A 23,231-nucleotide genomic window follows, 5' to 3' on the forward strand; every position below is an offset into this window, starting at 1 on the left:
GCTTAGGGAGAAAGGACCAAGTAACTTACCAGCACTTGTCCGGTAATGTGGCAGGTAATCAAGGCACTTGTCAAAATGCTCATCAAAATCAAATGGGTCAATGATCCGCATATCTCTTAACTACAGAAAGGAAACTGCTCAATTGTGGGGCCATCCACCACCTGGATTACTGTTGGTCCCTTAACAGAGGGGCTGAGGATGCCATTTCCCTTGTTGATCATGTATCTTTCCAGCCTCATTGTTCTGCCTCGTCTAACTTCCTGGGAGGATATCCCCCACCTCCCTCCAAAATAGAGTTCCAATGGTTTTTGGTTTGGTCAAGCCATATGCAACCACCAGCAGAGCACTGCCCTGCCTAGTAGGAAAGCCTTTTCAGGATGTGCAATGGATGGGACCAGCCTCCTACCTTCACAGCTTCATCCTCCCTCATGATTTCCACTTCAAACATGTACTGCTCACAGAGCTTCCAGCAGTTCCAGGACAAGACAATCTCATTTGCCTGAGCCAAACGCTGAGCTACCTGGACATCATCCACATCCCGCCCAATCACCAAGAGGTACTGTCGCTGCTCATCTCCAACAATAACCTGGGAAATCCGACCTGCAGATAGACCTATACAGAAGAAAGGAGACAAGCGATGAATAGCCAAACTCAACTGGAAGCTATGCAAATGGTGGGGTCTGGAATCCTCACATTGCTCTGTGGATCAAGTCAATCTTGCTTTTGCAAAAATATTAGGTGAGCTTACCTTCTAAAATATTACTTTGCCCCAGATTTTCTTCTGTCTTAAGCATACCCAGAGACATTCAAACAAGCCTGGGTTGTATGAGGGAAGAAGCAAGACATCCCAGGCCTCTAAGATTCCTCTCTTTAAATTGTTCTAATAAACAACTAGGTCATGATAGCAGACTAAATAGTCATGCCAGAAACTGCTGCCACAGTGACTATACCACCTCCTCAACGTATAATCAAGGTTAAGTGAGTAGACAATCAGTATTTTACCAGACTTGGGCTTTGCCATACACTTTTATTCTATCTCCTGTTTTTTTTACCCTGAGGCATTTCTTACTGCTAATATGGCTAAAAAACTGGTTTGCTTGCCAGGGGAAAAAGGACTATATCCAAGTTAAGCCTGCCCTTAGCTAAGTTATCCAATCTAAGCTAAAAACAAAGGGAAAATAGTTTAAAAGAATTGTAGAGACATATACTTTTGGCCAAGATGGATTAATAGGTGGTGAATTTACCGTAATTCCCAGAACAATTAAGAAACTAGAAAAAACACACAAAGTGACAGTTTTCAAGATACTGGATAACAGGTAATAAAGGACAAGGATACCTGAGAGATGGGAAACAAACAAGGTGAACCCTCTGATAGCCTAGCTAACTGCATGGAAGAATTTCCAGGACTTCTCAGGGAGGAGAAACCCAGGTATAGCCCAGAGGACTCCTCAAATTGAGGAAACAGAGCTAAGATCTGAGGAGGCCAAGGCGGCTAGAATTCACAGAGCATTGTTAGTACTGGAGAGAAGTGTATGGAGAGAGAATTCCAGAGATTTGTACCAGGTCCCCTACAAGTCTTTAACTGAGTACTCAGTACTAATAAGTACATCAATGTGAGGAAACTACCTGAAACCAGGGAAAGAACCACCTGAAAAGATTAGAAGGAACAATCCCCAATATCACACAGGGCTGGCAATAGTTCTTATTCCAACTAGCCACAGTGTCAAACTTAATAATTCACAGGACATTAGGTATAGTACTCAGAAGGGGTTTGCCTCAGGAATGGGGCAAAACCAGCCCTAGACTAAACACTGCTGTGGTCCCATCCAACAAAGTTTAAAAACAAAACCTGAAAAAATCAAGCTAACCACAACCCAGAAGTATGCTCAAGAATATTTATGGAGGTAGGAAAAAAAAACCCCAGCATCCAACAAAGTTAAATTCACAATGTCTGGTACCCACCCAAAATAACCAGGCATGCAAAGAAAAAGGAAAATATGATCCACAATGAGAAGAAAAATCAATCAATCAAGCCCAACCCAGAATAACACAGATGACAGAATTAGTAAATAAGAAAACAATAAAAGTATAACTATATTCAAGAACTTAGGAAAATGACTGAATAAGTAGAGACACTGCAAAAGAAAAGGTCTGTACAGTTGAAAACACACCAATAGAAACTATCCAAAATGAAAACAGGGAGAAAAAAAGAAACAATGAACACAATGTCAATGACTTGTAGGACAATTTCAGGCAGCCTAATATGGGTGTAATTGGGCAGAGGAGGAGGAAGAGAGAAAAAATTACGTGGAAAAATAATGGCAGAACATTTTCTAAATTTGATAAAACCCCAAACCCTACAGATCCAGAATCTCAATGAGCTGCAAGCACAAGAAAAGTGAAGAAAACTATACCAAGGGACATCATAATCAGATTATCCAAAACCAGTGATAAAGAAAAAAACCGTAAGAGCAGCCAGAGGGGGGAAAAGGCATTATATACAAACAAAGATAAAGATGAAAGCAGATTTCTTGTTGGAAATGCTGCAAGCTAGAAGACAGTGGAATACCAACTTTAATGTAAGGGAGAAAATCCCCTGTCAACCCAGAATTCCATACCCAGTGAAAATACCTCTCAAAAAACAGAGGTAAAATAAAGATTTTTTCAAACATACAAGAACTGAACTAACACATGTCCAGCAAACCAACACTATGAGAAATGTTAAAAGTTCTTCAAATACAGTCTCAACAGAGATTACCAAAATTATTCTTCATAGAAGTTGTACCGCTATTGATTCCCACCAGCAGTCTGTATGACAGTGTTCATAACTCATTGCTTCATCAACAGAGTATTCAGCATCTGAATTTTTGGTATCTTTACGTGAGAAATAATCTCAATGTACTTTCCACTGGCATTTTTCTTATTATGAAATTGAACATCTTTTCACATATTAAAAGAGATGTATTTGTTTATGTACTATTTATTCATGTCCTTTCCCATCTTTCTCTTAAAATGTTAGTCTTTTGTTGATTTCTAGGTGTTCTATTTCTAATACTCACCCTTTGTATATATGATATAAGCTGCAGTTTTTTTTTCCAGGTTGTCATTTATATTTTGAATTTTTTATAGTTTTTTTTTTTTTTTAATAGATCTCTCTTTTAGTAACTACTACCTATCTTTAGCTGCAGGTCCTGGCCTTCTCTGGTATGGTAGATCCCAAATTTCTCCTGTATCTCCAGACTGCATTTTGCCACCAGGGTAATGATGTCACTGAGTTGATTCTGTTTCACTGTCCAGAGTGCCAGGAGCACATTCCCTGCAGACACACAAGACAGGCTGACATGGATCGAATATCTGGATTCACCTGATCTGGGCAAAGTACCCAATAATGCAGAAGATATCATGCAAGGTGTCAGGCAAGGTTCCTTGGCCCTGTACACTATGTTTGGTTAAAATACTGTCTTAGAGCCTCAAAACCACTCATCATATAAAAAACAAGGCAGAAGCTGTAATGTTCCTAAAGTTTAAGAATATTTTTGATAATCTTCCCTCCACCAGTATACTAACAGAATGGGAGGAGCACTAGCTAAGAGGTTCATAAAATGTAGGTTCATGTTCAAATCTAATTTCAAGGTTGGCTCAATTAAATTTAAATTAAAAAAAAAAGGCCAACTCTGTTAATGATCCTGTGAGTTCTCCAGATAGGAGATTTTGACTCCTATCTTACACATAGCTTCTGCTCGTAAGGACTAAGTTTCTCATTAGTTTTCTCATGCAAACAAATGCTTTATTTTTCTGTCATTCAATTAAGCAAAATGTAAAGCACCTGTGAACTTAATATGGGCAAGATTTTTCTATCAGACTGAGAGAAACTTTGAGGCAGTGACTGTGTTTTCTTCATCTTTGTTTCCCCAAGGCCAAGTACATATTAAATAATCAGACAATGTTGAATAAACAAATATGCCAAATTCCACCTAAATGAAGTCTTCCTTGATTACAGTCCTTTAAATATTCAGAAAAACTGAAAAATACCTGTGATATTTAGGATATCTCCTCCAAAACACAGCACATCTGAAATCAAGTAAAGGAGAGAGAGGAAAATGCATTAAAATCAGATATACTAGACCATGGCAGAATTATGTATGATCAGAAGAATGGCCTACTGAATTTTTCCTCATATCTTCCCTGGTCTATTTGTTCTCTCGAAGGGACTCTTTCCTTTCCCTTAGCCTCTCCCCAAATCTGTCTGTATCTATATCCATCTTGAAAATGAAAGAAATACTCCTGTTCTCTTCAAAGTCATTCCCCTCGGCTCTGGATCCTAGCCCCTCCCACCCTTTCAAAAACTTCACTCCCTCCTTTATCTCCTCTCCACTGGATCGGATTCCCATGAATATCTTGAAAAATGAAAAGAAAACATAACAAAATTAACCCACCTATTCTTGACTCCACCTTCTCTTGCTATTAGCTCCATTTTTCTGCTACATCCCCAGCAAAAAAATTCTCAAAAGAGTTGGCCATATACAATTTGCTCCTCATATCCTATTTACTCTTAAACATTTTCTCTACCATTCTCTTCTCTGGCTTCTCCCATCTGACTTCCAACTCCATCACTTCACTAAAATTTATCAAGATCGTTAACAGCATTCACCTTGCTAAATTCGGTATTTTTCTCACAGCACTGTATTTTATATCTTTCATTTTCAACTCAGCCAGCCCCAGCCCTCTTCCAGAGACACTACTTCTCCTTTGGCTTCAGGAACACCACAATAGCCTACCTAACTGGCTGTTTTATAGTCTTTTGTAAATTCTCTCTCTAATCATAATCTATCCTGGAGTCCCTCAAGCCTCAGTCTTAGGCTCTTTTTATTTACACTCTCCTCATGTGGACTCAATCAGTTCCTAACTTTAAGTAACATCTTTATGCCATCAACTCACTTTTTGTCTCTAACAGAGACCTATTCTCTGAGCTGCAGGCTCAATCATAGCTTCTGACTTCATTTCTCCATTTGAATGACTTATTGACATCTCAAACTCAGTATATTCAAAACAGAACCCTTGATTTTCTTTCTCAAAGCCCAGTCTTGCCCATCTCGGTAAGTGACACCACCATCAATTCAATTATGAAAGCCAAAAATCCTTGAGAGTTGCTTTCCTCACTACTTCCCACTGGTATCAATATACCCATAAATCTTGTCTGTTGAGCCTGCAAAACACATTTCAAATCAATTCATCTCCTTAAGGCTCCACTGCCTTATCTCTAGACCAATGGTTTCTACCTTGGCTGCAATCTTGGCTTCAACATTGGGGTAGCCCGTGAAACTTTAAAAAATCCTTATTCCTGGTCTTACCCCAAGGTATTCTGATTTAATTGGTCTGGGATAAAGCCTAGACATCAGGACTTTTGAAAGCTCACTGAGTGGTTATTTAATGTGCTGCCAAGGTTGAGAACCACTACCCTAGACCAAATCAGCATCATCTCTCCACAGCTGCTACAACTGCCTCTTCTAGCTTCCATTCTTACCACCTGCCCTCCATCAGCTCCCTATGATCCAATCTCCATGAGGCGGCTAAAAGATTTAAAAAATGTAAATCAGATCACATCGCCCCCTTGTGAGAAACTTTTAAGTATCCCTTTACACAAAAATATGTAATTCAAACTCCTTATGGCCTACAGAGTTCAAAGATCTCCAATCTCACCTCAAGCCACTCTTCTCCCTACTAGTTACGTGTTACCCACACTGGTCTTCTCAGTTCTTAGAACACGGCAAGATTCCTCCCATCTTAGAAGCCTTACACTTGGCATTCTTCCGCCTGAAATACTTTACTCCTCACTCTTCACAAGGTGTTTCTCTCATCCTTTATGTCTCAGCTTAAACACCTCAGAGGAGCCTCCTATGACCACCCTACCTAACAGAAAATCTTTCACTCTACAATTCTTTTTTTTTAACCATTACACCCTATTTATTTCCTTTGTAAAATGTATAATTTATAATTATCTTGTTTACTTATTGTTTGTCTCTCCCACTAACATGAAAACTTCAAGAGAGCAGGTATTATGTCTTATTTTCCCCTGTATTTCTAGTACCCAGCAGTTCCTGGTGTTATAATACATATATACTTTCTATCTCTGCCTTTCATCTAAACTTGATGAGAAAAATCTAAAGACCTTTTACAACTGTTCCTTAGGGGTCAGGGGTGACTCAAATAAACAAGTTCCTAAAGGAGATTCCACAAAGTAAGAATTCTGGTGAATCTCAGAACTATGGACATGACTGTATGGACACTGTCAGTAAAAGAAGGGAATGTTATATAAGTACTACAGGTTTCAGGATCAGAGTAATTTCTGTTGGGTAGGTCTAACTAGACTGAAAGCTCCTCAAGAGTAGGTTTTTGTACACCGTGCACCTTTTACAGCGCATATCACAGAATATGCACTCAAGGGCGCCCAGGTGGCTCAGTTGGTTAAACACCTGCCTTCCGCTCAGGTCATGATCCCCAGGGAGTCCCGCGTCAGGCTCCCTGCTCAGCTGGGAGTCTGCCTCTCCCTCTGCTGCTCCCCCTGCTTGTCCTCTCTCTCTCAAATGAATAAATAAAATCTTAAAAAAAAAGAATAGGTACTCAAAACATTTACTGCACATGTAAGGAGCTGTTTTTATTTTCTTCCCCGATTAGGCAAATTTCCACAAGCTTAAGGTATGAAAGAAAATGAAGAAAACACTCATTCCTTCCTACTTCACAGGATCAAAATGCAATAGAATGGGAAGGTGTTTTGTAAATTATATCTTATATAAACACATGTGACACATTACATTATTGTTAGAAGAGACAACCTGAGGAATACTTTATTTTGAAATAAAATATAAACATACAAAGTCAAAATTAAAATTAGTTTGTTTTCCCCCCTTTCTGAGCATTGAGTCAACAGGATGTGAGACTAGATAGAATGGCAGATACAGGCAAAAATCTAGCTTGCTAGTAGCAAAAAGAGGAAATAAAATAAAAGATGAGTAACACTAAAGGAAAAGCCCTTTGGTATCTTTTCAAGTAGCCCTGGCCCCCTTCTGTTACAAACCCTCAGGGGCCCAGCACCACAACCTCCTGGCTTCCCAAGAGTCACACTCACGCTCCACGATGTCACTAATGTAATAACTGAAGATGTGGGCCAGTTTGTCCATGTCATGTTCCGACTTGCAGGTCAGGCTGAACCTGTCCATTAATGCTGTAAACCCTAGCCGACGAAACAAAAATTACGTTAGCTGCAAATCCTGAACTTTTAGGCTCGATTCCCTACACGCATCAGGCCAGTGTAAAGAAGCATATCTCCTCCAGATGAGTAATTTCACTACCCTTTACAAGTGTTCATACTCTGGGGCCAGGCTGGCTGCTGCCGCTTCTGGGAATCCAGAGAGCCACACCCCCTTCGTTTCCAGGAGCTACACATAAAGATTCACGCACAAGCACCCCTTTTCTCTCTAGCGAGGTACCCCGTTTCTGCCATACTCTCTTAAACTCCCTGGCCAAGGGAGAAACGGGATCTCGCCCCATGTGAGGGACGGAGAGACCAATGACGAGGGGGGATGGATTAAAGCTTAATGGAGAACTCAGATAGTGAGCTCCTCGAGGGCAGGCACCTTCCGATCACTCATCTTCAGATCCACGACACAAACTCCACAAGTACTTGTTAAGCGAGCGACTCTGGAAGTAGCTGCTGGATCTCTAATTCCTAGAGCAGTGGCGGGCACACACTTAGGGACCCAAAGAAGGAATTAATTGAGCGAAAAAAAGAACGGGCTGAAGCAGTACGCGTACTGGGAGAAAACTTGGGTTCAGAGCCTGCCCAGTGGTCCCGCAAAAGTCACTTCCCTTTTCTGAAGTGAACTCGAGGGCTACGCCAGACCATCCTGGAAGGAGTCCTCCCGCTCTGAAACCGACCCTCCAGGTTTCCCGAAGAGGCGGCGGCAGGCAGTTAAGCCGCGCCTTTACTTGCCGCGGGGCCAGACCTGTAACTGCCGCCGCCTCTCGGAGCCCTGCCCCAACGGCCGCCCCTCGGGCAGGGCGGGAGAGCGACGCGCCTCCCTCACCCGTCACGTGAACGCCAAGGAGGACGCCCTGGGCCGTGGCAAGCTCGGGTTCCGATCCCCGGGGCTTCCTGAACACCAGCAGGTCGGGAAGCAGCGCCGCCAACCGGGCCTCTACGGGCCACAGAGGCGACGCCGCCACCCGCTCGCCGGTCGCCATGGCGGCGGCGGCGTTGCCCGCCAAGCTACCGGAAACGGGGGGGGGCCTCCGGGTAGCAGCCAATCCTCAACGACGGCCTTGGCGGGTCCCTCCCACCAACCAATCAGTGTGGGCCTCCTCGGGGCGGTGCCAATCCAGGGGGGCCGCGGGCCCCGCCCCGCCTGCCTCCCGCCCCCAGCTCCCTTACTTTGGCCTCTGGGAGGTGGAGAGGCAGTAGGACCCGGGCGGGCAAGCCTGGTCGAGTCAAGATGACGTTTAGAAGTCTTGAACCGTGAAGATGCTTCCGCAATAGGGCAGATTATCTCAGACAGGGTCAATAGAGGGGTCTGTCACCAGAGTGGAATGCTGGCTCACCTCCGTATTTCTAAGGGGAATGCTCCATTAGCATCTGACTAAAGCAACCTCAGCTTGGCTTTTTAATTTAACACCCTTAGGCTAAGACTATTTAGTGGTCAGTGCCTTAACTGTTAAGAGAATTTGTTTCTCTTACCCGCCAGGACAGGTCTATAGGGTGTCTCCTGAGACTGCTCCTGGGGTTGCTTTGCTCTAGCTCCAGCTCCTGGTTCCCTGTATGGTAAAGGCCTATGTCAGTTGATCAGATTCTTGGAGAATTCACCTTAGTAACGGTATGAGTGCGTTGTGGATTTTTAACAATCAGGAAAGCAGCCGTGTTTTGTTTTTCTGCAGAAATAAAAAACAAAATCTAAAAATTACAGCTTCACTATCTTTAGTTCTATAATACCCAATCAATGCTGTTTCGGGGATAACTGATGTAAAAATGTTGGGGTTTGGGAGCCAACAGCCAAGAAAGAATTCTTGAGGTGTCTTCGGTGCAAAGCAGGTGGTTTTATTAAAGCACAGGGACAGGACCTTGGGCAGAAAGAGCTGCCCTGGGTTGTGAGCAGTGACTGATTATATCATGTTGGGAGGGGGTTAGGGATAGTATAAATCTCTAAGGAATCTGGAAGCAAGGTTTACAGGCCCTCGAGAAGCCATTTATTACACTCTACTAAAATCTTAGTTATGAAACCCTTCAGATGTAATCAGTGGGCCATATGCTTGGAGGATGATTGCCAACATATATCTTGGGAAGTTGAGATAAAGGAAGCTTCCAAAGGAATTTTTTTAATATGTTAAAGGAGACTTCCAGGATCCTGGAGTTGGGGCTAATGTCAAGCTTAGGTTGCCTTTTGCCCTTAGCAAAGTATTTAAACATCTAGGCAGTTGAGTTCCTAGAGGAAGGTCACTCTGCCTGTCTCAAGTACTGGTCAATGGACTGTAAGTTGTAAGGAAGTTTAATTTTTTTCTGTATTTCTTTTACCTTTGTTCTCCACATCAATAACTAAAAGGCTTATTTTGCTTATGGAATTACTTCATCGAATTTTGGTTAACACTTCCAGTAGTAAGATGAAATATACAATCTGCACAGGTGGCAGAGAATACCTCCTCAGCAGGATGGAGGGCCAAAGGGAAGAAAAGGAGAGTAAGGGGAGACATACGACTAAGAGGCCTGGACACTACAAGTTTGACATTCTGTCTACAGAGCTCCCATGTCTGTCTACAAAGATCACAATTTCAACATTATAAACACAACCTAGAACCCAAGGAATGTCAAAATTCAAATCACTTTATAGTATTTTTACAAATTTATTTTAAAAAATAACAATTGCAATGACATCAATGATCGATCATCTGTACTCCCCCTACTGCTGGGAGAAAAACCTATACTGTTGAGTCCCAAAGGAAAATCAAGACATTATTATCAGGCACCCAACAGCCAGAAAAAGCTCTGTTGGTCCAGTGGTATAGACACTGACATGTTCAATGTACCAGTGCAATTAAAATATATATTTACAATTATCTTGCCAAAAAGAGCACTCAAGAAGTGAAATAACTATGCATTAAACCAATTATTCACTCATCCGTTCACTCTTTCTGCATCTATAAAGTCATCACTACAGTCACAAGGACAAATAAAAGAACTAGTAACAAAGGAAAAAATCCAAACCTCAACCCCCCACTTTGTGGGTTATTATGTGCTAAAATGGCCACAATAAAAGGGCCATGAGCTATCTGAAATGCAGGTGACAAAACGACAACTGAAGCATTTCTTTCAAACAAAACACAACTCAAACTCATGGAAAAAAAACTGCAACAATATGAGGTTGATATTACTATGTACAAACTTACACAAATAAATAGTATTTTAGAACTGCTGTTGGCTTAGATCTGAGGACTTTCTTTCTGAGCTCTGCATCTTAAAGACTCCTAAACAAACCAAGGGATAGAAATTCCTCACTGTTTTTAGTGAACTATTATCTGAAAATCTTGGGGCTTACTGAATTAAATCAATGTCTCAAAAAGTCAAGAGCCAGAAGTTTCTGGTGAACCTACCAAAGGGTATGGCTTCTCCTGACATCTGGAAGCCAGGACAGGTGACTACACATACCAGGGACTAGAGATACTTTACTTTCTGCTTTCTTTGCATAGCTCTGTACCTCTATTTCCACCATTACAATTATTTCCCTTTGTGATGTTTTCTTCAGAGGGTTTCTTTTTTTTTTTAACCTCTTAGTTCAATCAGAGTGAAATAAAAGAAAGTGTCAATTTTCTTACTCTTGGTATTTAAATCAAACCCAAATGATCTTCGAAAGAATTAAGTCTTCTTTGTTTCTAGAGAAGGCAGCAACTCTTTTCTGCAATATCATCTTAGTTTCCCCCAGGTTCAACATCTAGCAAAGAAACAGGTTTCTGAGGCACAGTCCATTCTGGAAAATGTGGCCCAATTCTTGACCCTGCCAGCATCACCATTACCAGTTGCCAGCTTATCCCCAGAATGTGGATGCAATGTAAAAACCTTTCTGCTGTACAAGGCCTATGTAGAAAAGGGGAGACATGGAAACTGGCACTGAACAATCAGCTGCCAGGGGAACAAAGAGAATGTTCGCTCTCTAGGGCCAGCACAAAACAAAGTGCTGCAGGAGTGAAGCCAACATTCACCTTAAACTCAAGCAGGTTAAGCTGGAATATATCCAGGACAGTGTGATGAACAATGCTTTCCAGACAGAAATTGTCAAAGAGCAGTTCTCAGACTTCTCCCTTTCCATGCTTGTTAAAAGATTATAGTATAAATGTAAATTATTCTTTTCACCTTAATGATCCATCCCAGGTATCCATCCACTGGAGAATCATGCTATGTGACAACACATGGGTATATATGCTACTCTCTCTTCTGCTAGACTGCAACATGTGTGAATCCTTCTCTTCCCCAAATGCTGTCACAAAGCCTATGATTGAAAATCTCTAGGGGCACTGGTGTGACTCAGTCAGTTGAGCATCCAACTCTCGATCTCAGCTCAGGTCTTGATCTCAGGGATGTGAGTTCAAGCCCTGCACTGAACTCCATGCTGGGTATGGAGCCTACTTAAAAAAACAAAACAAAAACAGAAACTCGTCTGGCTCTCTATTTAGGAGTTACTACAAATGTCCTCAGCACTTCAACACAGAAGTTGTTGTATGGTTTTGTTCTCTACTTAGGAAAGGCAGTTTCAAGGTCCAATACCCTCTCAATTGTCTTATAAGTAGCATAAGCAAAAACCATGGTCCAGATGATCTGTCAGCAAACAGACCACAACTTGTCAAAGCTTTAAAAAAAAGAGAGATTCAGCAATTTATATTTTTAGTGCTTGAGTCTTTTGTCACTCTATCCCCAGAGTTAGCTTTTCTTGGCTGGAGTCCAAAAATACCAACCTATCATCTGGGTAGACAGAGATTCCTATTATTACCACAGATTAGATGAATGTATCTCAGAGAATTTATTGTTTCCATGTCATGAGATGGGACTTCCTTGCCTGGAAGCCACCTCTGAATACAAAGTGTCCAGTGAGTCAGCCTGAGATCCCCCATCAGAGGGATGGATGCTGCTTAGATTCCATGGGAAGGAGTGGGCGTCGGCTTCCCTGATTTCAGTCTCCGTTGAGAAAGTTGTTCTCCCTTGCCAAGACGGCTGGCTGGCTTCAGAAGCCAACATAAGTGCTGTGTGTGCACCTCCCTTGCACCATCCTAATCCATGAAATGTCAATGTCATCAACAGTCTGAAATAGGTCCTGTCTGAAAGGGCGAGACAAAGGCTTGCGACTTCAATATGCCAGACATCGCTGCAATTATAATACTGAGCCACTTATTAAAAACTAAGTGGTTTGTCCTGTAGAAAAGGGCAGCACATAATCGTCAGTGTCCCATTGGAAGAGGTGATCAATTTCCTGGAACAGTGGGAAACAGTGGCGAGGAACATGACCTTGATCTGCTCCATCACATGGCCTGGGGTTAGGACACTCGGATGATCTGTGTCATTGCTTCTTCATCTGCTTGGTTTGGATCCTAGAGACAAAGCATAATAGTAATTAAAATCCTTTGCGAAAGTAACAAGGAACTCAAGGCTCTCAATTCTCATCATCAAGGGGAATACATACAATTTTGCTAAGTAAACTGAAGCCCCAGAATGCATCTAAGTCTACCTACATGGATTAAAATGCAGCTCCATAAAGAAAGAAGAGATAACAAATCTTTGTGTAAAAGGACTGTTAAATCTGGCCTGGCATTCCACTTCCAAGGACTGCAGAGTTGACAGTTGTATCTCTTTCCTCAGAGAACCTATGTTGTGCTTTACCTTTCAAATTTAAGAGTCTTGAGGTGGCCAAGAGAAACCATGTCATGTTGTAATTTTGTGCCATGATTTTCGGATCATCATATTTAATGCACTCATTTTGTAGATAAACCCGAAGCCTGGATGGATGAAGTGATCTGCCTGGACTAGAGCTGAGAAAGTTAGCCAGCAGCCCAGTGAGAACTAATGCCCAAATCTCTTGGCTCCCATTTCACTATTTCTTAACCATTTCTCATTTCTTTTCCACTAAATTCTGCCTGCTCCCTCTCACTTAAAGCCTGCAGTGTTAAGACAAGGATCAGTCCTTGGAAGCTTTTTGCAGCACTCCACAATAACCGCCTTCAGTTCCTGCACACCAAGGCTCTGAAACTTCAACCGACATGATCTAAGAAAAAGCTAAAAGATTTCTGTAGGTGGCAAGACTGCAGCGGGGTCTTGAACAATGAGTAAGAATAATAACCAGTATTTACTGAGCCCTGACCATGCACTAGATAATGTGCTAAGTAGGTGCCCAATGTAGCTTACTGCATGAAATCCCCACAGTGGTCCTATGAAGTATCAACAGCAGCCTACTTTACAGGTGAAGGAACTCAGGCCAAAGGAGCCTAAGTAACTTGACCAAGGACCTATTTGTTAGCACACCGAATTAGGAGAGTTCCTGGCATAATGCCCATAGATGGCACTCTACATCCACTGCATGAACAAGTTAGGAAGGAGGGGCTCCCAGACTACAGGTAGGAATTAATAGCATTGAGAGAGGAGTTTGTGCTCCTGTGTGGAAATACTGAGGATTCCTAGTCTGACACTGAAAGAGGTGGAGGCCAAGCTGCTTAGATGTCACAAAGAAACAGTTTGGGACCTGATGCAGTAAGAAATGAAAACCAGCATGCATCCTTGAGCAGCGGACCGACATGATTAAAAAAGCACTATATTATAAAGGCTGATTCGGCAGTAGTGCAGGTGGGACGTAATGGTCACGCAGAATGCAGCAACAGGAACAGGAGGAATCCATGAATTCAACAAACATCCACCAAGTGCTTGTTCTGGACTGGGCATTATGCTAAGTCCAATCAATACAACAGAGAACAAAACAATCCTCTACTCTCTACACAGCTTACAGTCTAGTGAAGGAGGCGTTGACTGCATAATTACACAAATAAAGCAAGCTGATTATTATGATGCTCAAAAGAAAAGGAAGATGTGAAAAAATAATGAGATGGAAGAGACCTACTCTGGCTCCAGCCTCAGTTTTAAACCAAGACCTAAAAGGTAAGAGTCATGCAAGAAAATGGGAGTGAAAACCTTTACAGATTAGCGATTTTCAAGACAAAGGTCCTCTGGCAGGAGACAGATCAATGAACAGTACAGCAAGAGCATAAAGACCAAGAACAGAAGGAAATGAAGCCAGAGGTAGGCAAGAGCGTGATCACACACGTGCCTTTTTGGCCATGGTAAGCACTCTGGATTTTAGTGTAAGTGCAGTGGAAAGGGTTTAAGCAGGACAGTAATGTGATCACATTTTAAGAAGACCACACGAAGATGTGAAGAATGGAAGAAAGGACACCAGTAGGCAGCTATTACATGAACTGAAGCAAAAAAGAGAATTTCTTCAGGCTGATGGCAGCTGGAAGGGAAAAATGTTAACTGATTCAGATTATTTTAGAGGTAAAACCAAGAGGACTTTTTCAAGAACTGGACAATTTAAGCTTTAGCAACTGGGTGGATGGACAGGTCACTTACTGAGATGAGTGACTGGTTGAGGGATAAAAAATAAAATAAAAATCAAGAGCTCTGTTTTGGACACACTGACTCAGAAATGCCGATAAGTACAATCGGTGGAATCAGATGTAAGAACCAGTGAAATACAGCAGTTAAAAGTTCGTTCTGGAATTACACTGGCTTAGAATTTCAGGTGCACCATTTTATTAAGTATTTTACCTTGGGCAAACTACTTAACCTCTCTAAACCTCAGATTGAACTGTAAAATGGAAATAAGAATTCTTACCTCATGGGGCTTGAGGTTGCTCTAAAGATTCAATGAAAAAAAAATGCTTACAAAAATGCTTAATGTAATGGCTGGCACATAGCAGTTAAGTGTTAGCTGCTGCTGATTGTGCTATTACACTAAGAGACAATAAAACTTTTTCTTTTAATATCAAGAAAAATGAGAATTACAAGAAGGAATTAATAGTAATAACTGGCAAAGATGAGGAGGAAAAAAGGCCACTGGACTGAACACCTTTAGTGCTTTAAGGCAAAAAGGAATCTAAGAGACGCAACATTGCATTCAACTTAAGAGAATTCTTTTGGTGTGAAAGTTAAGAAGAGGACTCTGAATGCTCTTCCCAAGAAAATACAAGGCAAAAAAAAAAGAATGAAATGTATCACCTACTTACCTGCATATGGGGACTATCCTTTTCCTTTGGAGAGAAAAACCGTCCACCTTCACCCCGCTTCCGAGCCATGGCATGACGGTGCCGAGACTCGTGCAGGTATTTCTAAAACCAGAGAAATACAGGTACTAGTTGGAACCAGCACAGTTACCTCGTGCACACATTCTACTCTCTGAAGTTCAGGAGAGCTGTCATCAGAGCCACCAGGGGCAATTATGACCTTGAATTATGGAGAAAGCTTTGGAGGAAACACTGGGCAGCAGCTGACCACATATCAACTATCATAAAAATGTGAATGCTAAATGAATAATAAATAAAAATTCCCCGAGAGTGTAGCAATGATCACTATCTACCCTTCCCCATACACATCCTCTCCTTCGCTTCAGTAACAGACCAAATTTTAGTTGAGCAAATGGCTGCTCAGTAAAAAAAAAAAAACAAAAAAAACCCCTGCATTTCCCTGCCTTGTTTGTACATTTAAGTGTGGCCACATAATTAAGTTTTAGCTAATGAGATGTATGGAGCTTCTTGAAAGTCTCCTTGAATAAGAGTGCCTTTCTTGTTCCCTTTGTACTGAGGCTGGAGCCCAAGCAGTTGTCCTGGACTATGACTAGCCCACTACGGCTATCAGAACAGTGAGACTGGAGGAGAGAGCATCACATGAGCACTGACTGTGGAAATGGGCTACCAGCCTAAGACAATTTCTCTCTGGACTTCTCTTATGTAAGAAAAAAAGAAACACTTTTTTAAGCCCCTGTTACTGTTTTGTTATGGTAGTTGCAGCCACACAGAGCAATAATAAATGCTAACTTTCACGAAGATAACAGCTATTTACTTTCAATTGTATAGAAGCTGCTCAAGGAAACAAACCATATAAAAGGTAATTTCAAAAGTAGAACCCTGCCCTTTCTCTTCCTTCTTCTCATGTTATACGCACCCTTCTTTCCTTTGGAATTTTTCCTTCTGCCTCTAGTTTAGCCCGGGCTTGCCTCCTCTTTAATATACGGTGGTACTGTTTGGCATTCACATAGAGGGGCTCTTCTTCGAGCATCTCTGCCCCAGGGAGAGGGATTCTTTGGATAGCAGGTACAGAGCCAGCACCAGGCACCATCTACATGAAGAGAAAACCACAGCTTACGAAACAGTGGCATGCAGTATGGACACAGGAAACTGCTTCTTGGTCCCTGTTAAATTATTTTTTCGAAATTATGCTAAGTGAAATAAGTCAAGCAGAGAAAGACAATTATCATATGGTTTCACTCATTTACGGAACATAAGAAATAGCAGGAAGATTGGTAGGAGAAGGAAGGGAAGAATAAAGGGGGGTACACAGAAGGGGGAATGAACCACGAGAGACTATGGACTCTGGGAAACAAACTGAGGGCTTCGGGGGGGGGGGACTGGGATAGGCCGGTGATGGGTATTAAGGAGAGCACATATTGCATGGAGTACTGGGTTATACGCAAACAATGAATCATGGAACACTACATCAAAAACTACTGATGTACTGCATGGTGACTAACATAACAAAAAATTAGAGAAAAAAATTTTTTTTAAAATTATTTTTTCTAAATGCTATAAAGAGTAGCTTTCATAGAGCACGTAGTTAAATGCAGATTCCTGGAGAACATTCACACTCAAGGTCTGCATTTTAAACCAAAATTCCAGGTGATTGTCATAGGGAGCCCAGGAGCTACAATGACAAAAACCATGTCCAAATTCTTACCCACGTATGGCTCCATTTCTAGAAAAATCTGCTGCCATCTAATGGTCAGGAACAGTAATCATAGACAATGAAATAGTACAAAGGTAGGCTGACCCAAATGCCTACAGTTAAATAATTTAACTAGCTACTCAACTTAGTAAATAATTCAAACCTAATTTTTCTAAACACACTAAAACTAAAAACACTCTACTAAGTGTATGAGGAAACCAGTAACAGGTTCCCACGTCCCGCTCCCTTCCCAACTATAACAACTTTGAACGGATGTGTTGTTTCTTCTGGTAGCTTCCTCCACCACTGTGTGCAGGCTTCTACTACTTGTTCTTAATTTACCCATTTTAGATATTATGTTCTGCCATCCATTTTGGACAGGAGGACTTAGCCTCCACTTATCCTACTACTCATCTCTCCTTCCCTATCTTCCCAATGTATTCATAGCATACATGTTTTGGTTTCTTTATTGATTACAATCTGATTTTGAGTTTCTCATTTCACTCACTGTGGGCAATAGATTGCCCACTTCCCAAAGATTAGTAGTCTATGCCTTCATTTTTGAATTCCGAATAAGATTATTCAAAAGCAGGTATTTCTACCTGTTTATCCTCTGCTACATCTCTAGCACCTAGAATAGTCCCCAGCACATAATAGGTGCTTAGAATGAATTATAATGCACTGTAATTTAGTTTCTTGTAAAAGCAGATCTCTGTAAGTGCCTTAAGGATCAATTCAATCCCAAGGGGCCAGCATTATCAACAAGCTTTATGAGAAAGACCTCAAATTCCAAGTCCAAAAAAATGTTCAATGACAAAGAGATATATGGAAAGATAAATGACAGAAACAGTGAGGTGAAGAATCCGTTTTCTTACCATGACCATCCCTCCTGAATTGACCACATTGCCTGCCACTGGTAGTGTCACAGTGACAGTCCCTTGCCCACTGCTGGTTGTGTTGGTGTTGGCTCCTGTCTGAACAATCTGTGCTCCTGCCAAACTGGCTGCTGGAATGGTGATCATGCCTGAAACAGGGACTGTAACTTTAAGAAAATAAAACATAAAACAAACAAAAAACAGGTACACAGAAAGAAGGGAACACAGTTAGTCCCTCTTCTGTCTGGCACACACTTACTTATCTTGGAAAAACATACTGAACAGCACAAAGGGAGAAGCATTCTACTACTCTCTGCCCCGTTTGCTGCATGTAAGCCAAGTACTCACTACCTTTGATATTCACTGTCTGGGTTCTAGTTCTGATAAAATTATCCTTGAAGTGGATACCTTCCTGGGTATTCCAGGAATAGCTTTCAATGGCTGGTGAGAAAGCTTGGAGGCCTCCTCTTCTAGAGGCCAGTCTGACTTCAGCTATACCACTGTTCTTGTATACATGAATAATCTGTTTAGGATGGAGATTTTATAAATTTATAATTTGTTTATCTTAAACTGACAATGACTCAACCTGTTGTAGAACTAAAACTTAAAATTAAACCAAACACTCCAGGCCCCCAAACTATCACCAGCACTACGTACGGATTTGTTCACCATTTTCTGTTTGAGCTCTGGCCTGGGCTCAATGTAGTTCAGGCCTTCTGAGTCATAGGAGAGCACACTTAATGCACTCACTGGAGCTTGTATATTGCTAAATTTTAATCACAAGTCAGACTTCTTTTTTTTTTTTTGGAGACAGCACACATATGTGTGAGTCGGGGCAGGCAGAGGGAGAGGGAAACAGAGAATCCTAAGCAGACTCCATGTCTAGCATGGACCCCAACTTGGGGCTTGATCTCACAACCCTGAGATCACGAACTGAGCTGAAATCAAGGACGCTTAACCGACTGAGCCACCCAGGTACCCCCTCACAAGTCAAACTTTTGCTCATGGACTCAGATGTCTTTTCCAGATTTAATTATTTGACAGAAGCTTCCAAAAGCTCTCAAGTTCAGCTTAAGCCATCTCTTCTCTGAAGTCCATTCTCCTCCCAAGTCAAACAGATTTCATCACTCCTATTATTATCTATTCCTAGAACATACCTCTATAAAGGCTCTGCACTGTATTTATTTGGTCACATATATATCTCCCTAATAGATTTAATAGATTAGAGGCTCTTCGAGAAGAAAATTTCTTAGTGAAGTGCTGCATACATAGTACAGATATAAGTCTTTTGGGCAAAAACTAATAATAAAGTGGACCAGAAAAAAACAAAAGAAAAAAAAACTGTAAGTAGCAACGACACTAAATTCCAAGTCGACTTTTGATCTGTTTCTTCTATTACCAATAATGAAACTGTATTTCCAATCTTCTATTTAGAAACATTTTTCCCCTAGAAAGGCTCAAAAGATTCTATAATCCCTAAGACCAATCTTTCAACAACCACTGTAAGGAATGCCTACAAATGTTACCAAACCTGGTCACGTATGAATGACGAGAAAACAACAATTAACGGAGACTTAGAAACAATTTGTGTTGTTCAAAAATGTGCTGTGTGCAGGTCACCACGAAATTTGTGGGGCAGTCATTTGCTCAAAGGATAAAAAAGATGCCCCCCAGGTCCTGCAGAAACACACGGGCACACTTACCTTGCTGCAGAATGGTGCCGTCTGCATTCACTGGCTGATAGACAATGGTCTGCCCTTCAGCGGTCTGTGCCACTTGCTGTCCCTGGACAGCAATCTGCTGCTGGGTCTGAAGGACATAAATCGTGACAATAGAATACATTCCAAAGCTACCATAAAGGACCCCTTCTTTTTAAGAAAAGAAAATACAACATTTTTGGTGTTTTCTTCCCCATTTCTACGAGCGGTGAGAGATCTGGCTCAGCTGTCTGACCCTTCCCAATCGGCTGTGCTCTTGTGTTGACAGACCTAATAGGGATTACCTGGGTCTGGCCAGCAGTGACTGCCGTCTGGGGCTGCTGGATGATGATCTGCTGGGTCTGGCCCTGCTGGCCCTGCACCTGCACAGCCTGCCCACCCTGGATCTGAATCTGTCCAGGTGGGACCAACTGTATCTGTGCAAGAGAACACAAAGAAAGGTTAGTACCCCACTGGCATACTTTTGGTCCTGGAGTATTAGGTACCCAAATTCCTCTAGAAAGCAAGAAAGGCTCTAAAGAGGAAAAGACGACAGAATCTTGTTCTGCTCTCTATTATTATAAATTAGACGTAAGCTGTTTTCCATTCATGAAATAATGGGGGGAATTCTGGCTGCTGTCTAGATACAGGATGATTTTAAAGAATCAAAGTCAGTTTTAAAAAAGATGACAGATAACCATAAAGCATGTTCATTTAAAAACAAATTCTAAAATATTTTTTATAGCTAAAAGAATATTATATACATTCCAAATAATCCTTGAGAGAGAAAGGGAAGACTGGTCATGTTTTGATAAAAGTTGAAGCTGGGTGGTAGGGAGTCATCACACCATTCTCTTTGTTTTTGTCTATTTAATGTTTCCTATAATAAAATGTTGAAAAAAATGTTATTCTATAAATATGTATATACAAAAGCTTTAAACATATAGAAAAATTGAGACTATCATATTAGAAACCCATGCAGTCACCACTCAGATTTAACAAATTAGCGTTCTGCCATATTTGCTTAACATTCCCTTCCCATCTAAAAATTATTCACTGTATTAAAATGTGATCATTCTCACAGAGCATTTTACACATTTCTATCCATAAAAACCTATGGATAGGTTTTAGTTTGTAAGTTTCACATAAATAGTAATATACTGTATCTTTTTGCAATCTGCTCTTATTGGTCAGTGTTTTAAAAATTTAGCCAGTTTTAAAGTATTTTTAAAGTATTTAGTTCATCATTTTTAAAGTGTTTATTTGTAATCTCTATACCCAATGTGGGGGCTTGAACTCATGATCCTGAGATCAAGAGTCACATGCTCTTCCAACTGAACCAGCTGAGCACCCCAGAACTAGTTCACTCATTTTAACTGGTGATTAAGTAATTATACTGTAATTTATTATTCATCCATTCCCCCTAACATCTGGGTTTTTCTCCAACAATTTTATTTTTACTAACAAATTTTACACACACACAAAAATTAATGAACATGTATCCTTGTGCAAATGTTAGGAGCTTAAGTATTTAGAAGAATTCCTGTGTTGAAGGAGATGGTGTGTGGTATACAGCCTCAAAAATGGTTTCCAGCTGCCTTCTCGTAATCACTCCTTTATGTAATCTTCCCCATGAGTGTGCTAGACCTAGTGACTCACTTCTAACAAACAATCTGGCAAAAGTAGTGGGGCATCACTTTTGAGATTAGGTTACAGAAAGATCAACTTCCATCTTGCTGGCTTTTTCTCACTCTCCCTTACTTGCTCTGAGGGAAGACAGTTGTTGTGCCGTGTGCTACCTCACGGAGAGGCCCACAGACAAGGACCTGATGCCCACCAAGAGCCACGTAAGTTGAGCTTTAAAGTGGATCCTTCCCCCTGTTGAACCTCACTTTGACTGCAGCCCACCAGTGTGCTGAGAGAAACACTGAGTCAGAGGACCCAGACAAGCTGTGCCAGAATTCCTGACCTACAGAAACTGTGAGGTAATAATCTGTTGTTTTAAACCATTAACTTTTAGAATAATTTGTTTGCAGCAAAAGATAATACAATGTGTCAGATTATACCCCATGCCTATTTTCCAACATCTTCATTAATGCTCAGTACTGACATTAATGTTTGCTGGTCTTCTGCTGATTTAATTTGCATTTTCAATTCGATTCCTGGGTTTGGACTGCTAAACCTCAGGTAACAATTCTGGATAGAGAAGGAACTTGTGCTATCCAAATCTATTTTTTTTCATTTCTCTTTTTAATGGCTATGGCTAATTTATTAGAGTGTCACTGTAAATGCGACAAGAAATTTGAAAAATATTTCTTATAAGCTTTTTATTACTGAAAAAACTAGTTAACACTTTAACTGCTGGGTGTATAGAATCCTGTTTTCACGTTAACAGCTACTGTACACATTTTTAAAAACAAAAGAGAATGCATTTAGGAAGGCCCCATAGCTCAAAACTTCCAGTATTTTATATACAAGTTCACACCTTAACAATAATCAAGGGTACAGAACAAATGGTTCTCCCACAACCTCTTTATCTCCCATCTCATTAGTTCTTTCATTTATTCCACCACCAGACATTTTTGACCTGGGCGTTATTTCAACACAGTAGAGTTATTCCCCCCTTCATTCTGTTACTGCAGTGTATTACACGCATCAATTTTTCTATGTGGAAGCATCACTGAACTCTAGGAATAAATCCCACTTACATATAGTGTGTAATTTTTAATATGCTCGGGATTTGGGCTTGCTAGTATTTGGGGGGGATTCTTGCATCCATGTTCATAACGCATATTGGTCTGTAACTTTTCTTGCAATGTCTGCTTGGTTTTGGTATCAGAATAATACTGGCCTCACCGAATGAATTAGGAAGTACTTTCCTCTCTAATTTTTGGGAAGAGTTTTAGTATTAGTCTTGCAAGTTTTTGGTAAAATACACCAGTGAAGCCATTAGTGCTTTTATTTGTTGGGAGATTTTTGATAATGGATTCAAGCTCCTTACTAATTATAAGCTCTATATTCTGGTTTCTCTTCCAATCAGATACATCTTTCACCTTTTACTTACTGCAAGTCTATTCGGATCTTCTATTTCTTTGTTAACTGAGTCTTGGTAAAGTAGGTTTTGTTTCTAGGAATTTGCTCTTCTTTTAGGTTATTCAATTTGTTGCATTTAGCTGCTCATAATACTCTTATAATCTTTTCATCTCTAGAATTGGTAGTAACATCCCCACCTTCATTTCTGATTTTAGTTGAGACTTTTTTTAATTTATCTAGTTAAAGATTTGTCAATTTTGTTATTTTCAAAAAATCGATTTTTGTTTTCATTTATTTTCTCTATTGTTTTTTTACTATTTCATTTATTACTGCTCTAGTCTTTATTATTTCTTTCTTTTGGCCAGCTTTTTAATTCAATCTTTTTCTAATTACTTAAGCTGTAAGGTTAAGTTGTGGGTTGTCATTCAATTTTCCTTGTTTTTTAACATTAGCATTTATAGTCATCCACTTCCCCCCAACACTGCTTCTGCCATTTCCTGTGAGTCCTGGTATGTTGAGTGTTTGTTTTCATTTGTCTGTAAGTATTTTCTAATTTCTCATGTAATTTCTCTTTTGAGCCATTGATTATTTAAGAGTTTACTGTTTAATTTC

At 40.7% G+C, this 23,231-nt stretch overlaps 2 protein-coding genes across 17 annotated transcripts in view; both read right to left on the reverse strand.

The window, feature by feature from the left end:
- The window catches only part of LOC123779184 (adenylate cyclase type 10-like), a 40,751-nt gene extending 32,495 nt beyond the window's left edge, over nt 1-8,256 (reverse strand). For 2 of the 3 annotated variants that reach the window (XM_087857137.1, XM_087857135.1), the window contains exons 1-6: nt 8,085-8,241; nt 7,127-7,231; nt 4,033-4,071; nt 3,173-3,316; nt 407-612; nt 30-120 (exon numbers count right to left, since the gene is read on the reverse strand). In XM_087857137.1, the coding sequence (XP_087713263.1) occupies nt 30-120; nt 407-612; nt 3,173-3,316; nt 4,033-4,071; nt 7,127-7,231; nt 8,085-8,241 (742 nt within the window). Of the gene's footprint in view, nt 1-29; nt 121-406; nt 613-3,172; nt 3,317-4,032; nt 4,072-7,126; nt 7,232-8,084 lie in introns of all 3 variants that reach the window. The other variant, XM_087857136.1, reaches the window with a different exon arrangement.
- A 2,535-nt stretch (nt 8,257-10,791) lies between these two features.
- NFYA (nuclear transcription factor Y subunit alpha) overlaps nt 10,792-23,231 on the reverse strand; it is a 30,063-nt gene continuing 17,623 nt past the window's right edge. For 12 of the 14 annotated variants that reach the window (XM_045777005.2, XM_045777001.2, XM_087857144.1 and 9 more), the window contains 6 exons: nt 19,892-20,023; nt 19,593-19,698; nt 17,890-18,056; nt 16,238-16,411; nt 15,304-15,405; nt 10,792-12,621 (listed from right to left, as the gene is read on the reverse strand). In XM_045777005.2, the coding sequence (XP_045632961.1) occupies nt 12,568-12,621; nt 15,304-15,405; nt 16,238-16,411; nt 17,890-18,056; nt 19,593-19,698; nt 19,892-20,023 (735 nt within the window). In that variant the 3' untranslated portion in view covers nt 10,792-12,567. The remainder of the gene's footprint in view (nt 12,622-15,303; nt 15,406-16,237; nt 16,412-17,889; nt 18,057-19,592; nt 19,699-19,891; nt 20,024-23,231) is intronic. The other 2 variants (XM_087857145.1, XM_087857143.1) reach the window with 1 other exon arrangement.

Source organism: Ursus americanus, chromosome 29, assembly GCF_024610735.1.
Source record: "Ursus americanus isolate L20-20 chromosome 29, mUrsAme1.1.p, whole genome shotgun sequence".
In the NCBI taxonomy this organism is placed as follows: domain Eukaryota; kingdom Metazoa; phylum Chordata; class Mammalia; order Carnivora; family Ursidae; genus Ursus; species Ursus americanus.